Raw genomic sequence first — 15230 nt, 5'->3', positions numbered from 1 at the left:
CCTGCTAAAGAAACTCTTAAGCCTCCTAAAAGTCCCCGTCCATACTCATAACACTTTGGACCTTAAGACCTCTTTTAAGGGTTAAGATGCTTTCTGAATTACTTTCTTCTTTACTAGGATTCTTTCTTTAATTTTAAGAGGAAACGTCCACATTTCTTAGAATTTTGTCACTAGGAGCTACTCTTTGCATTAAGATTTTTCATGAATACGGGCCCTGCAGTATATGCACAAGAAATTAAAGGGGGGGGGGGGGGGGGGGGGTGCTCTCTTAGACACACAGGCAAAATGTTAGGATCACTCTCCAGAACATATTCGTTCATTGTTCCTTGCTGGTGGAACGATTTCCCGCCTCCATCCGGAATGCAGAATCCCTGACAATATTCAAAAGACAGCTGAAAACTCATCGCTTCCGTTAGCACTTAACCTCATCATAAAATAAATACATAACAAATTCTATGCTTTCGCTTTCCTTAATCCTTCCCTATTCTAGCGTATGCTACTCTAAGCAATGTCTTAACCTTTGTAATTTTAGCACTTATTGTGTTTATTTGCCACTTCACGATGAACCATTTGCTGCATTCCTCATTTGGAAGTCGCTTAGGACAAAAGCGTCTGCAAAATGAAATGTAAAAATGTAAATGCTGGATAGGCTACACTACCCCTAAATGGCACAATGACGATCAATTTCAGATTATTTCTAGGAAGTTGGTGAGGTCTTCTAAGTAAAGTACTCTACTTAATTGGTGCCACACTGTTGGATTTGACCATCCAGAGAAAACTCCAGGCCATCCCTTTTACAAGCGATTTTCCCTAACTCACGAACAAAGAAATCTTTGAGAATCCACAGTATTCATTCAACTCCATGTGTCGCAAGAACTGGCAAAACCTGCTCTTGTCATGACCAATTCTTTCTAAACACAAATGATAACTCTGGATTACTACATAAACATGTGCAGGTCTTCAGCATTGGCAGTGTTGGGCTCAATTTTCATGGATATTATTTACTGTTACGCCATACGGTTCTGTTTTCATGTAATGAAACTTTGTGTACAAGACAAAATGGTGACGAATGGCGGAAAAGGAACGAGCTGAAGTGGGACGAGTGAGCTGGACGAGTTTCCTTCTTTAGAAGACCTTTAGTGATACAAATGTGGGTTTGTTTAGCTCAGTATGGCTTGAGAAACAAACCTAAACGTGCAGGAGCTGCTCAGCATGCTCAACAATCTCACACACACTCAGTGTGTACATCAGGTTTATTTGGACTTTAGGGTGGGTGGAAGAGAGGAACATCTTGTAGCCACCTGGGACCTCAGTGCTGCGGGATGTTTTCTTTACATAATGACAGCTGACATGGCTATGCCCAGTGAAATCACTGTATGTAGCCTAACTCAAAAAAACCTACAGCCTTTGCACCCAACTCTAGCAGGGCTTGAATTTCGGGACAGGATTGCGAGTACTGCGCATGATTTTACTCTTTCCCGCAAGCTCTGTGCTTATAATGCGGGAAATTCCCACAAGCATTCTCTCACTATAGCAATGTGGGTTTAATGAGTAAATTAATCCACACAGATCAACAGATAAAGTCAATTAAGTGAAATCTTTCTCTCAGAATGTAATAATCACAAACATGCAATACCGTGTTTTCTCTCCCTCTCTTAATACGACACAAAAATGGCTTCACATCACCACATTGCGTCTGGAGGATGCATTTTCAGGAAGCGTTTTACTGTTTCGGTCTCCGTGAACTGGATCGCTCATAAATGAACCAAAACTCAGCGTATGGGCTACTTGCCTCACAGACATGCAAAATATATCTATAGAAAGACTGAAATGTCTACTTTTAAACGAACCAATTCAAAACGGAAAAAATATGCTACTCTATGCTTATGTAATCCCTATGAAATGTGCATTCCTCTCTAGAGTTTACTTGCGGAGATGGCGAGTCAGCGTCGTCAACATTAGGATCACTCACGTCGTCAACAGCGAAGTCTCTGATGTCCCCAGAGTGTGTATGTTAAGTTTTAGCTCAAAATACCCCACAGATCATGTTTTATAGCCTGTTAAAATTGCCACTTTTTTGGGGTGAGCAAAAACACAGTTTTTTGTGTATGTCCCTTTAAATGCAAATCAGCTGGTGCTCCCTGCCTGTTTTTTCAAGAAGAGGGCGGGGCTTCAATAGCACGTGCAACAACAACAACCGTTCAAGCCGGACTCTGACAATAATGCCTTCAGAGCCAGAGAATACATGATGCATGGAGATAGAACATGTATAGTTTAGTTTAATTACGGTTTTAACCAGGGCTCTGAACCGGTTCAAGGAACGAAAACGAAAACCGGAAACGAACGAAATTTTAAGAGGAACAAAAACGGAAACGGAATCAAAATCAATTTGAATCGTTCTGAACAGAAACGTTAATTTGAAATGACCATTAACCGGTTAATAACGTTATTTTATCGTTCTCTTTAATATTTTAATTTGGCAGTGACCAATCATGAATTGAGTAGTAGCCTACAGCATGTGACGTTGACTTATCAAGCGTGAGTGAAATGCCCGCGCACCAGTCATCGATGAATCTACCGTCAGTGTAGAGCGCGCATTTTCATGCCTCAAGTACATTTCTTTCCCCGCTGAGGTCTACAATGAATGTGCAGGTATTGGAGGACATTCTTTTCAAACGTTTGCATAAGCAGTACGGACTTTAAGCTCAAATAGTCTGATTTAGGCTAGTTTATGGATTTTGTTTAAGCCTGTCCAAGCAGCCTACTAGCATCTATCAAACATTTTTCCTATAGTCTTTCAGATTGCCAATACAGGACAGGTCAATGTTTTCTATATAGACGGTTGATGCTTCGTATTAAATATTAAAAATCTTCAGAAAGGCGTTCTCCGCTCCAGAGGAAATATTACCATTCCGCTCCTCGCTCACATGCTCTCCTTAATTACAACAGTAACTATTATCAAACGTCTAGCGAATAGAACAGCCTTGAAAAAAGTAGCGATGCCTACAAGTGCTGAAAGCCAGAGTTCTCTAGATTGTAATTACCCGCTTACACAACATATATCGTGAGTGTATAAAATATTAATACAGTAAACTAAAAAACTGAATCCAGCAACATTTAGGAGTGAAGATCATTATGAATGAACACTTAATTCCTTAAAAAGACTGAACATCTGTTTGGCCTGTCGTTTGAGGTTTGATGATCGACACAAAATTAAAATGTAAAGTTTAATTTTTTTGTTAAAATAAATACATTTAATTTAAAGTTTCTCACGGCATTTGTGTGTAAGGTAAGCTACTATTAAATGAGCAAAATGTCTAAAAAGAGGTCTAAAATAGGATACATATTTTGATATTTTGTATGAAAAATACCCTAAAACTTAAATTAATTGTAAAGTTAGCCATCACTTCATTGTATCCAAGTATGAAAGTCAAATATCTTCTAAAAGACATATAACAATGTTATTAATTTATAACTGAAATTAAAAATTACTTTGAATGAGCATTAAATAACAGCAAAGATAATGTGAAAGTAAAAAATTATCCAATATTAGCCGATACCATTACATTCAAATAAATAAACAAATATCAGCCAATATGGTATATCAAATAAAAAAAAAGCCATACACACACACACTTATATATCTGTGAAACTACACCTGCAAAAAACAAACATTAATTAATTATTTATATTAAGTAATAATTTGTCACTACATGGATTTCTGGGAAAGAAAATCATTTTAAAAATCATTGTACATTTTCCTCATAACCTTTGCCATTTTACCATTTGCATTGCTTTGTTTGGTATTGCTTTGAATGTCACCTCACGTATTCCGCTTCAAATCACCATCTCTCACTGAAAAAGCATGATTTACGGTCGCTTCTGTCAGTGCAAATCATTGCCAGTGTGAACGTCCCTTGACTTGTGTCCAGTCGGTGAAGTTCAAGCCTTTTCTAGTCACATAGAATAAAGGAAGCCATAATGAACATTGAGAAGTGCAATGAAAAGCAAGGCCTTAACAAGAGACAACCAGCTTTCACATTCGAGACAAATCACATTAAGGCAGAAATGGGACGGGTTACAGGCTCACAGATTTCTGAGAATAGTGCTCTTCAATGTTGTTTGGGAAAAAGCTGAAACTTCAGCACAGTAAAAGCTCCGGTTTTCATGGAAATAACCAAACCACTGTAAGGCACCTTGGGGACATGGTGAAATGATGGACAAGATACAGTATATTGAAATGCATCCCTCGGGTTAAAACAAAGGGGTCAAGTAGCACGGCTATACATGCACCAACTGAGTTCACATGCAGAATGGTCAAACGGGAAGCTAAAGTGCAAACATGATGCTGCTGCTGGTTTATTTATGTTCTCTAAAGTAAAGCGTGTACAGAATCACATCCAAATGAAAAACACTAAGCCACAAAGCTTTTGCACTTGTTTTGGATGCAAAGTCACATTACATTACATTTACATGTCCTAACTGCTACCCATCAGCTGTGGTAGGGCACATTTTTGCGCATATGAATGTTTTTTTACATGAATATTAGGACACGAGTGAAGTACAAAGCTTTGTTTACAAAATAAATAATTGGTTAGCAGACAAATGTTACATCGCGAACATGGAAATATTTGGATTCATGTCAAATGAGAGAGGTATGTGAGCCTATAAATTATAATTAAGCCATATGCGGCATTGTATTCCGTTTTGCAGGTAGGTCACCCGAATTTCCACGAATTTTACAATATTTTGTGAGGTATTTCCCTGAATATGGAATCTCTTGTTTCTTTTTCCCAAATCCTCAGCGTTTCATCCGTTTATTTTTGCTTATTTTCTTCCTGAAAATCAGTCTTTTAATCCCTCTTCACATTAAATTTTAACACAGTTTGTGCATGTTAGACAAGGTAAGGCACGTCAAGGTTATTTGTATAGAACAGTACTAGACATGATATGCCAGGGGAAAATGAAAAATATTGAGGCCACGAATTAAGAATTCGTTCCCTCATTTTAGTTAAAGCATAGCCACATTGTACTAAATGTGTTCCTTAGTTTTAATTTAACAAGGGAACACATAAATTAAATGAATTAAAAAGTTGTATAATATATATATTTTTTTAGGGCTTTTAAAAAAAATAACGCAGATTAATCCATTCTGTATTGGACTTTGACCCTGAGCTGTAAAATGAAGGAGGGAGACGAGAACGCACTGCCTGGATCCAGAGCCGGCCCTAGACCTTTGGGGGCCCTAAGCAAAATTTGGTTGGAGGCCCCTTTGACCGTTTTAAGTAAGGCCTAAAGAAAAGCAATGACTACCTTATAACTATACTGTACATATTATATCTACTATGTTTTTATTTTATTTTTTAGTCTATTAAATTATGTTTTAATTATTCTATGTATACTGTATGCTAATTTCCTTTTTTTACGCTGCTGGTCCTGAGTACGTATTTCGTTCTTATGTGGCAACATGTACAGAATGACAATAAAAGACCTTGAGTTCTTGAGTTGAGTTCCATGTTTGATGTCTAACAGTAAAATTATGATACCACTGAGCTGAATGGCAGTGCAGTGCAATGAACACACTGCTGAACTTGCTGAATAAAAAGACTGATAAAGTGATTTTCACTGACAATCAAAGAAACATTTTTAATTGACACAAGAGTTTAAGAGGCACAAACAACAGCCTATATATAATTGAAATGAAATAGAGCAAATAGAGTAATATTTAATACATTTAAATAAACTATTATATAAAATAATAAATAGAACATTTAAATGTTTTAACTTTTCAAATAAACAAAATTAACAATATCTAAAACACCACAAACAAGATTAAAAGTAACAATAATAAGAATTAGGTAACATTTCAATAGAACTATTAAAATCCAAACTTGTGTATTTGTGTCTTCTTGGGTGACATGACTGTGTTGTGAACCAGGAAAAGAAGTGGTTGATGGAGCTGCAATAAAGAAAATAATTATACATAAAGTTAGACTTAATTTTTTAAAATGCAGAAGGTTATCATTTTACAGTACCTTTATACTCACCAACAGCTGGAGCTTTGCTTACTGGCAGCATATACTTTAATAGTGCCCCTGGAAAGGGGACATAAGGAGTAAATTAATGTTAGCCCTTTAGTGAAGAAGCCAAACTGGGGTTGTATTGTTCTGTTAAATGCTTTAACATCACAACAAATGGTATAATACTAAACTAATTTTTTGCAGCATGTTATTAGCATTTATAACATGGCTTGGTTGAATTCCAATGTAGAATGCGGGTCTGTTACGTCTTGATAACAGCCCGCTGTGAAGTAGCTATAACACACCGTTGAGCAGATCGTTGCTATGGACGCGGAACGGACTATTTTCTTTAGCGGAAGCAACAATCGTTTTTAAATCAATAAACTCCTTTTTCAATCAATATTTTGTGTCAAATTATTTATTGATTTGGTAGGTATCCATGTAATAAGAGGGATAATCTATAGCGAGCTGCGAGGCGGTTTTTATTCGCTATAACAACCGCCTCGCTATACTGCGAGCGAGAGAGACTAACTTATATTTAGACTGCAGATTATCCATACATACATAGGTATCGGAAAATTAAGCCTACAGGTTTACGTACCTTTATCTTCTTGCTTCTTTTCTTCTTCCAGCCTCTTCTTTTGTCGTTTTTCATGGCCAGAAAGATATTTTCGTTTCTTGTTGTCAGACATCGTCGACGTCGGAGTCACTGACTGACGAGTGACATGATGTGACTGACATCACAGGGTCAGTCAGGGGTCAAGATTAGCGGGGAACTCGCCATAATAAAGAACTAAATAAATAACAACTGTGCTTATCATGATGCCTGATAAAGAGCACTGTAGGCCCATTTCTTTCTTTATTTTTATTTATTTATTTTATGTTACTTTTGATGTATGATTTTTTTTCAGCAATGACTCTAGGGGGCCCTCTGCTGGCCACGGGGCCCTTTGCAATTGCAAGGTTCGCTTAGTGGCTGGGCCGGCTCTGCCTGGATCATTGATTGGAACATTTACGTAGCCTATATAAAAACGGCCTGATGGAAGTGCTGATAAAAATAAAGTCGTCTGCGATGTCCTGCAACGTCCGCTATTCTACCCAAGAGCGTGTCATATACACGCCATAAAGTGCGTATCATATGCACGCGAAAAACTGCGTAGCGTATACATTCCACGACACTGCACACTTGTACTATTGATACGCATTCTCAACAGGGAGCGCGCACTCTTAAAGGGGCCACACTATATTCCTACCCGTTACAACGTCCATGCATTCAGCAGCCCAAATGAATACCTGTCTGTCATTAATGTTAATCAAACAACTACAGGTGTTAAATAAATGTATACATATTAAATAAACCTACTGTATCAGTATATTTTTTTAATGAAATGTATTATTGTTTTTGTACTTTGCTTTTGTTCTTTTATGTAGCCTATATTCAATTTCTCATATTAGCAGGCACGTGCAGAGGGGGGGGGGCTTTGGGTGCTCGAGCCCCTGCCCTTTTTCAAAATGAATCAAAAGTGCCCCTCTCAGACAAATATCAATGATAATATCGTGGTCAATAAAACGAAATAAATGTAATTATTATAACATGACAATGTATACAATGGTAACGAACGGCTCAAAAGTCGGACAATTTCTGTTGAGGCGTTGCCGTAACACGTTGCTATGGGTCGCGTGCGTTTTGATTGACAGCTGATTTTCCTCTGTTCGGAAGCGGCTCTCGAGCCAAATATGGTCCTTTCAGAGAGTGTGTGGCCTTACGGGAAAAAAGTAAACCAATATTTTTTTTTCATCCATAATCAAAGCTAATGTGTTGATTTAATTACAAATCTATATATTATATATTTTAAAGTATTACACAATTCACCAATGCCCGTTTGTCATGTATATACACCAACCAATCGTGATCTGGCAAAGCAAGTTCAAATTCCATTGGGCGATGTGAAGCGGAGCGGTAATTTTCTGTTCTTATTCAGAAATCGGTTGAAAATGACACGGACAGACGAACTAACGTTTGTGGAACGATTTCCTGCGGTTTGTCTCATTTTATAAATTGCATCACTGACAAAATGGATTTTAACAAACAAATCCCTGCACAAAACCATGCAGCAGCAGCAAAAGTCGCATTAATGGTAAGTGTTAAATTCACTTGTATTTATGTATATTGATACACCGTTTACTATTTCATGAAACTATCAAAGTTAACAAACCCCACGTGCCACCGGCACCTATACAGGCCTATGTGAAGTGTAGGCAGGCGAAATGGTTACGTGAAAGGACTTTATTATATTACCATTTTTGAATATTATGCAGCATTATGAAAGTCTCTTATGTTCATCAAGCCTGCATTTATTTGATAAAAAACAGCAATATTGTGAAATATTATTAAAATAATGGTTTTCTATTTTAAAATAATTTAAAATATAATTTATTCCTGTGATCACAGCTGTATTTTCAGCATCATTACTCCACTCTTCAGTGTCACATGATCATTCAGAAATCATTCTAATATGAGGCTTTAATGTCAATGATGGAAACTGTGATACTATTTTCAAGATTCTTTAATTAATAAAAAGTTAAAAAGAACACAATGTAATAATATTTCACAATATTAGGCTACTGTTTTTTCTGTATTTTTGATTAAATAAATGCAGGCTTGCTGAGCATAAGGATATATATACATATACATATATATATATATATATATATATATATATATATGTGTGTGTGTATTAGATTAGATTAGATTCAACTTTATTGTCATTACACAAGTACAGGTACAAGGCAACGAAATGCAGTAAGAGGCTGGTTCGGCCGAACAGGGTATATATATATATATATTTTGCCCCTTTTTTACATTTGAGCCCCTGCCCCTGACGAACTCTCTGCACGGCCCTGCATATTAGCCATATTGCCCACCCCTTGCCCACCTGCATACCAGCTGATATACAATGTAGTCTTGATTTGGGTGGTCACTCTGCATTGAAAGTTTGAAAGGGTTTTAAATCTTCTAAATCAAGTAAAATGACTCAAAATCTATTAATTTAAGCATGCCAAATTCAACTTTAATCATATAAAATGTCATTTCCAAGCAGCAAAATTGTGGCCAGTGAAAATGCTGAGTGGCTAGTGACTTTGGAAAACCACTAGCCACAGTGGCTGGTGAGCAAAAAATTTAATGTCAAGCCCTGATTGTATGTACAGTGAAAAAAATCTTCTTCCTGAAGCACTTTTTAATTTATTTCCTCAGCATATTAGGTCATATTGTTTATTGTTATGGCCAATATTTGAACAGTGAAATTAATAATAAAAGAGTTTTTGTACTTTAATGTCACTAATGCTGATTATTCATTGATTCATTTGAATTGAAATATTTAAAATACTTTCACAGCTAAAATTATGCATGCGATTAATTTAGATTAATTAATCATAGAGTATGTAATTAATTAGATTAAAATGTTTAATCGATTGACGGCCCTAATTTTTTATTTCTATTTTCAGCATGTCATGTGCAGGGCTCCGTAGTATTTCATAGGCGCCGGTAATTCAGTTTCGCTTTTCCCACAGCGCAACTGCTAATATAAAAGTTTTGCTCGTGTGGAAGATATCATTCGCTTTTCTGACCATTAACAAACTGTTTCAGTTGCTTTGAAATATTGGAAGAAAACATTAATGTATGAGACAAGAGATAGGCTCCCAAAGCCCTATAAAAACTACAGAGCACAATATATGATGAAATATTTGACTCTCTTACTAAATTTCTATTGCTTTCCATGTCAAGGACTTTGTATTGTTTCGATTTTAATGCACTTTTAAAGTCTGAATCATATTAATGAGCCAAACTACGCACTCTAATCATAACCTTGCTTAATCGACCATCCATAATCAAGTTATCGATTCATTATCGACCATTCAATGTTGGACGATTTATCGTTAGCATCCCTACTCTGAATAGACAAAGAGGTTTAAAGGGGTCATGAACTGAGAAATAAAATTTCCCCTGAGCTTTTGACATATAAGAGGTCATCATAGTATAAGAATGTCCTGTACGCTTCAGAACTGAAAATGTCCTTGTTAGTACAAAAACAGCTTTTATTGAAACCAAGCCCAGAGAATGACTCGTTGTGGAATGTGCCTATCTATAGATAGGTGAAAAGACCACCACTGCAGAAGAAAATCAATGCCTACTTCATCATTGCAACTTTGGCCCTGCCCACTGGTGTGGTGATGACGAGGAGAGAAGAGCGATACAGAATCACTGGACTAAAAATAACATTACCTTCTAATGGATCCTAATGCTAGGAATGTTTATTTTCAACAATGTGGATGTGTCAGTTGAGCATTATTTATTTGTATACTGTACATTTCACTGTGGATTATTTGGTAAATCAAACTTCGGCACAGGTTTTGCAAACAGACTTTTACGATATGGACTCGATAGTACAGCAACAACAAGTAACCATGGTAATTCTAATGCCTGATCTGTGACCAGTGATTTCTGATATGTAATGATTCATGTACAGTCAGATGTTCTTTGTCTTTGTGTCAGTAAATCAAACCAGTGACTAAATGGTCAAATTCACATTGTTTATCTTAGTAGGATGAAAATTATCTGTTATTTAAACTGTGATGAAATTACATATAGAAAGCAATCAAAGAATCGCTGGAGCTGTCAATCAAAAAGTACATGTTCATAAGTGACTGAGTTCTGGACTTGTGCCAAAACTCCCATTATATTCAACAAATCTCTTATTCACAATGTGTTTGCACTGTTAGTTATGATGAAAGCCTTTGTTAGTGTGCAGAAATTGAGTTGCAATGACGAGATCACAGCATTCATGCGCTCAACATGTGTAATCGGCTACGATGCTCATCACTGCAACCTTTCATGTCAAAAACGTGCTAAAAGTTTGACCGAGCCCCACATTTAATACTTATTTCATATGCAAAAATGTAAGCCAATCAAAGCAGAGGCATTTACACCGAAGTATCACAGGAGACACGCCCCATCAAACAGAGCGTTCAAATCAGAGGGCTAAAATAAGGGTAGGAAAAATGCCTTTTATTTCTAAATTGTGACTATTTTTGATGTAAAAACCATACTATCATTATAAGTGCACTCCAGGAAACATTATAAAACAATGCAGTTCACAACCCCTTTGAGAAAGAAACAACTCTTTGTACTCGAGTCCTGCTTTCTCATACGCATTATTCAGCCATTAGCAATCCAATGCTACGACTAATCTTATAAAAAGCATCAGTCATTGCTTGGCTATCGAGCGGCTCTCAGGATCTCTGTGCCGTCTCCATCCATTAATACAGATTACCTCATGATAGTGTGTCATGTGTACTCTCTCCTTCCTTGTACAGTGGAGACATAATCATAGCATTTTCCCCAAGAAACGGTTTTGATGTCCAAAACAAATTCTTTGAATCTGGAAAGATAGTCCTTCATTTCGGAATTAACATTTGTTGGTCAGATTAAGTATAATAATCAGATTTAATGCTAAAAACTGTGAACAGAATAGTGCAAAAATACTTGACAACCCTGTTGGAACCACGATGCATCGAGCTGTGGTGCTCATTAGGATGACTCGAGTTTGAGTCTGCTTGCAATGTACTGATCCCATCCCTATCCTCTCGTTCCAATCATTTCCTGTGGCCTCTGCAGTACAAACTTGCTTCAAAAGTGTCCAAGTAGGAGGGAGATGTTTAGATTATACATGGGGTCACACGCAGGTAAAAAGGTCCATTATCCTTGTTAATTGTGACGCAATATATGAAGCACAGATCACACATGCAGTCATTTTCAAACCAAGCAGCTTTCTGTTTGTAAACCTAGCGAATTCACTTGACTAACTTGAAACTTGATACAACAAAGCCATACATTCTTTAACCGGTAACCTCTTCTAAAAATACTGCAGATGCTCTTGTTATTTATTATGATGGACATTAGTCATTTCTGACAGCAAATCATCCCATTTATTGTCAAAAAAACAGCTTAAAAAAGTAATAGCACATCTCTCCTTAAGTCATATCACTCAAAATAGCACAAATAGTTTAAGGCCTACTCAAGGTTAGAGGCTGAAAAATCATTTGGATGAATTATTCATTAAGATAGTTCATCAAAACTTCTGATCCAACCAAACAAAGCATATAATGGAGAAGATGCATTAGAGTCAGTCCTTTGCTTTGCATTATTTGATTAAATGTGCCTCTGGTGCGATGAAGAGGATGGGAACTGTATGCCTACCTTAGTGATAAGTGTACGGTACTCCTCCACCAGATGGTCATTGTTATGACATCCGGCCAGTAGCTGCCACACCTCCCCTCTCAAGGCCTCTGGTACACCACTGCGGACCAGTGCCGGCAGCTGTTTGGGTCGCACAGCCAAGTTCAGATGCCTGATGAAACATTACAAAACCAACAGGGACTCATGGTTACAAATTATTAACAACCCTCACATTTAAGACTGTGAAACAATGAAGGTATTTGTTGCATGTGTTGTGAATTTGTAACTTCGTATTAACAAACAATGTGATCTGTATTCTTCCCATTTTTTTTTCTCTCCAAATTTAAGGTGCAAATTTTATTCTATTTCATAGATACACTATTGACAATGGACATTTTTTGCCCATGAAATTCCGCCAAAATAAAGGGGCTATATGTAGAATTCAGAAACCCTGGATATTAGCGACACCAGTGGCCGTTAAGTGAGCTGCAGGCTGCACCTTACTGTTTGTGCATGTGCACACGTAACATACAGGAGACTGAACGTGATTCAATGCTCTGATAGAAATCGCATTTAAGTTTTTTTATCGTTCTTCGCATAGAAGTAAAAAGAAGTTGGAAATACTAACTTCACCCCCAGCTCTTAATGCATCGTGTTTCCTTCTGGAACATCAGTGAACTTTTCAACCTTTTTTAGTAGTTGTGTTTGAGTCCCTCAATTGTCCTCAGTGTGAAAAGATAGATCTCAAAATCATACAGTCCCTGCTGGAGAGGGTTCAAATATGCAAAACGAAGCTGGAAAACTGAAGAATGTGAAGGACCTGGAGGATTTTTCTGAAGAACATTGGGCAGTTTTACTACTCAAGAGTCAAGACAAACAAGGGACTCATGAAAAACCATCACAAAACAAAAAAACAGCCATGGATCATCCAGGGAACGAGACACAGTATTGAGAATCAATGGTTCATAAACTTTCGATCGGGGTTGTTTTTAATAAATTCAGCAATTTTTTTGTGTTGTGGACTGGTTGTAAAAAAATGTAAAATATCTTATTCAGGACAGTACTAAATAAAAAATAACATGCATTTTGTATGATCTCTTTTATTTAGTATTTATATATACATAATTATACACAGTACACACACATATACTATGTAAACACAAACTTTTATTTTGTATGTGATTAATCGTGATTAATCGATTTACAAATCGAACCGTGAGTAATTTAAACCGTTCCACCCCTAATATGTTTGCACTAGCTCCATAGTTCACAGAAATAAAAACATCAAGAATTGCAAGAAAAGCATCAAGAATTGCAAAACAGATTGATCACAGAATAATCGGTATGTCTAAAAAAAAGCTATTGCAAAAATTTGAACAACACGAAAGAAAATATTCTGATGTTTTTGTCCATACAATGAAAGACAGTAGGGTCCAAAACAAAATTTTCATGTATAGTGACCCATTTATACTGTGTAAAAAAACTATTAAGAAGAACATTATACTAATGCTTAAAAGTTTGGGGTTGGTAAGATTTTTTGTAATGTTTTTGAAAGAAGTCCCTTACGCTCGCCAAGGCATTTATTTAACCAAAAACACAGTAAAAACAGTAAATGTTATTACATGGAGACTATATAAAGTAGGAATTAGTGATACACACTCTGCCACACAGACAGATGTGTCATTCTGGTGTGTAATTTATTCCATATAGGACCTTTTACTAAAGATTTGTTTATATAAGACAATGTTAACCTGCTAGAGGCACAATCTCCGAAGTGGTCTGCACGTTTTCCAGCATTTATTTGTATTTGTTTATGGAATGTCTTAAATGTCACTGGTGCCCATTTTCCTTGCTGATTAAAGGGAAAGTGCATACTTTCACTGTGTTGTAGTGTGCACAAACCTTCCCTCTGGGATTTTTACCACTGATATTACTCTGCCAATCACTCAAAACTGACAAACTCAATTGGGATTATAACGGTAAACTGTTTCCTCCAATAAGAAGAACTTTGTTCAGTGCAACACATTGGTCAATGACATGACATTATACTCTCATATGCGTGAAAATCATGTTGTGCAAATACAAAATCAGTAGAATCTTTTCCTTTTTTCTTTTTTTTTTGGAAATAGCAAATGTGTTTATTAATGCAATATGCACTTAAACCAAATGTTCTTGTACCAGGAAGCACTAACATCAAAGACCGGGAGCTTATTTGACCTATTCATCTAAAACAATTTTATTCACAAATGTCATGTGTGTGAATCGATTAATATGAATTTTATGCATTTAAATAACTTGACCAACTTGTGATGGAAATAAGATGGCAAACTTTCTGATGCCACAAATTCGATTAAAGGCACCTGTATATTTTCATGCATAGAGATTTATATGGTGAGAAAACTTTTGGACCCACTTTATATTAGGTGGCCTTAACTACTATGTACTAACATTTTAATTAATAATTTGATACATTGCACTTATTGTGTACATACATGTTTTTACATTGTACTTACATTTTTAAAAATACCTTCATGTGATTACATCTGTAATTAACTTCTGTAATTACATTTGTAATTAAACTGTTGACACTTCCTTTACACCTAACCCGACCCTTAAACTTACCCATACCACCACACCTGTCCATAAGTTTACCTGTATCCCACCTCAATATCAGCAAAGGTGTTTTGCAACCCAATATGATCAGAAATTACATTGTACTTATTTTTGATGTTAGTACATAGTAGTTAAGGCCACCGAATATAAAGTGGGGCCAAACTTTTAAGCAGATTTCTTAGGCTCACCAAGGCAAGCCTGCATTTTTTTCACCAAATAGCTTTTCTTAAAATTATTTTAAAAATGTATTTTATAACTATGATATATTCAGCAGCCATTACTCCAGTCTTCAATCTTAAATTGACAGCATATCTTTGTTCTATATACTAAAATTAGATGGATTAATCTGAATTTTAAAA

General features: G+C 36.3%; 1 protein-coding gene across 3 annotated transcripts in view; it reads right to left on the bottom strand.

Annotated features, from left to right (window-relative positions):
• rabgap1 (RAB GTPase activating protein 1) overlaps positions 1-15230 on the bottom strand; it is a 135092-nt gene that overhangs the window by 53803 nt on the left and 66059 nt on the right. For 2 of the 3 annotated variants that reach the window (XM_079804875.1, XM_079804876.1), the window contains one exon: positions 12280-12430. In XM_079804875.1, the coding sequence (XP_079661001.1) occupies positions 12280-12430 (151 nt within the window). The remainder of the gene's footprint in view (positions 1-12279; positions 12431-15230) is intronic. The other variant, XM_079804877.1, reaches the window with a different exon arrangement.

The sequence above is a fragment of the Gobio gobio genome (genome assembly GCF_949357685.1).
Source record: "Gobio gobio genome assembly, chromosome: 22".
NCBI classification, from domain to species: Eukaryota; Metazoa; Chordata; class Actinopteri; order Cypriniformes; family Gobionidae; genus Gobio; species Gobio gobio.
The sequence above is the reverse complement of the archived record's forward strand: the minus strand, read 5'-3'. Positions and strand labels throughout refer to the sequence as shown.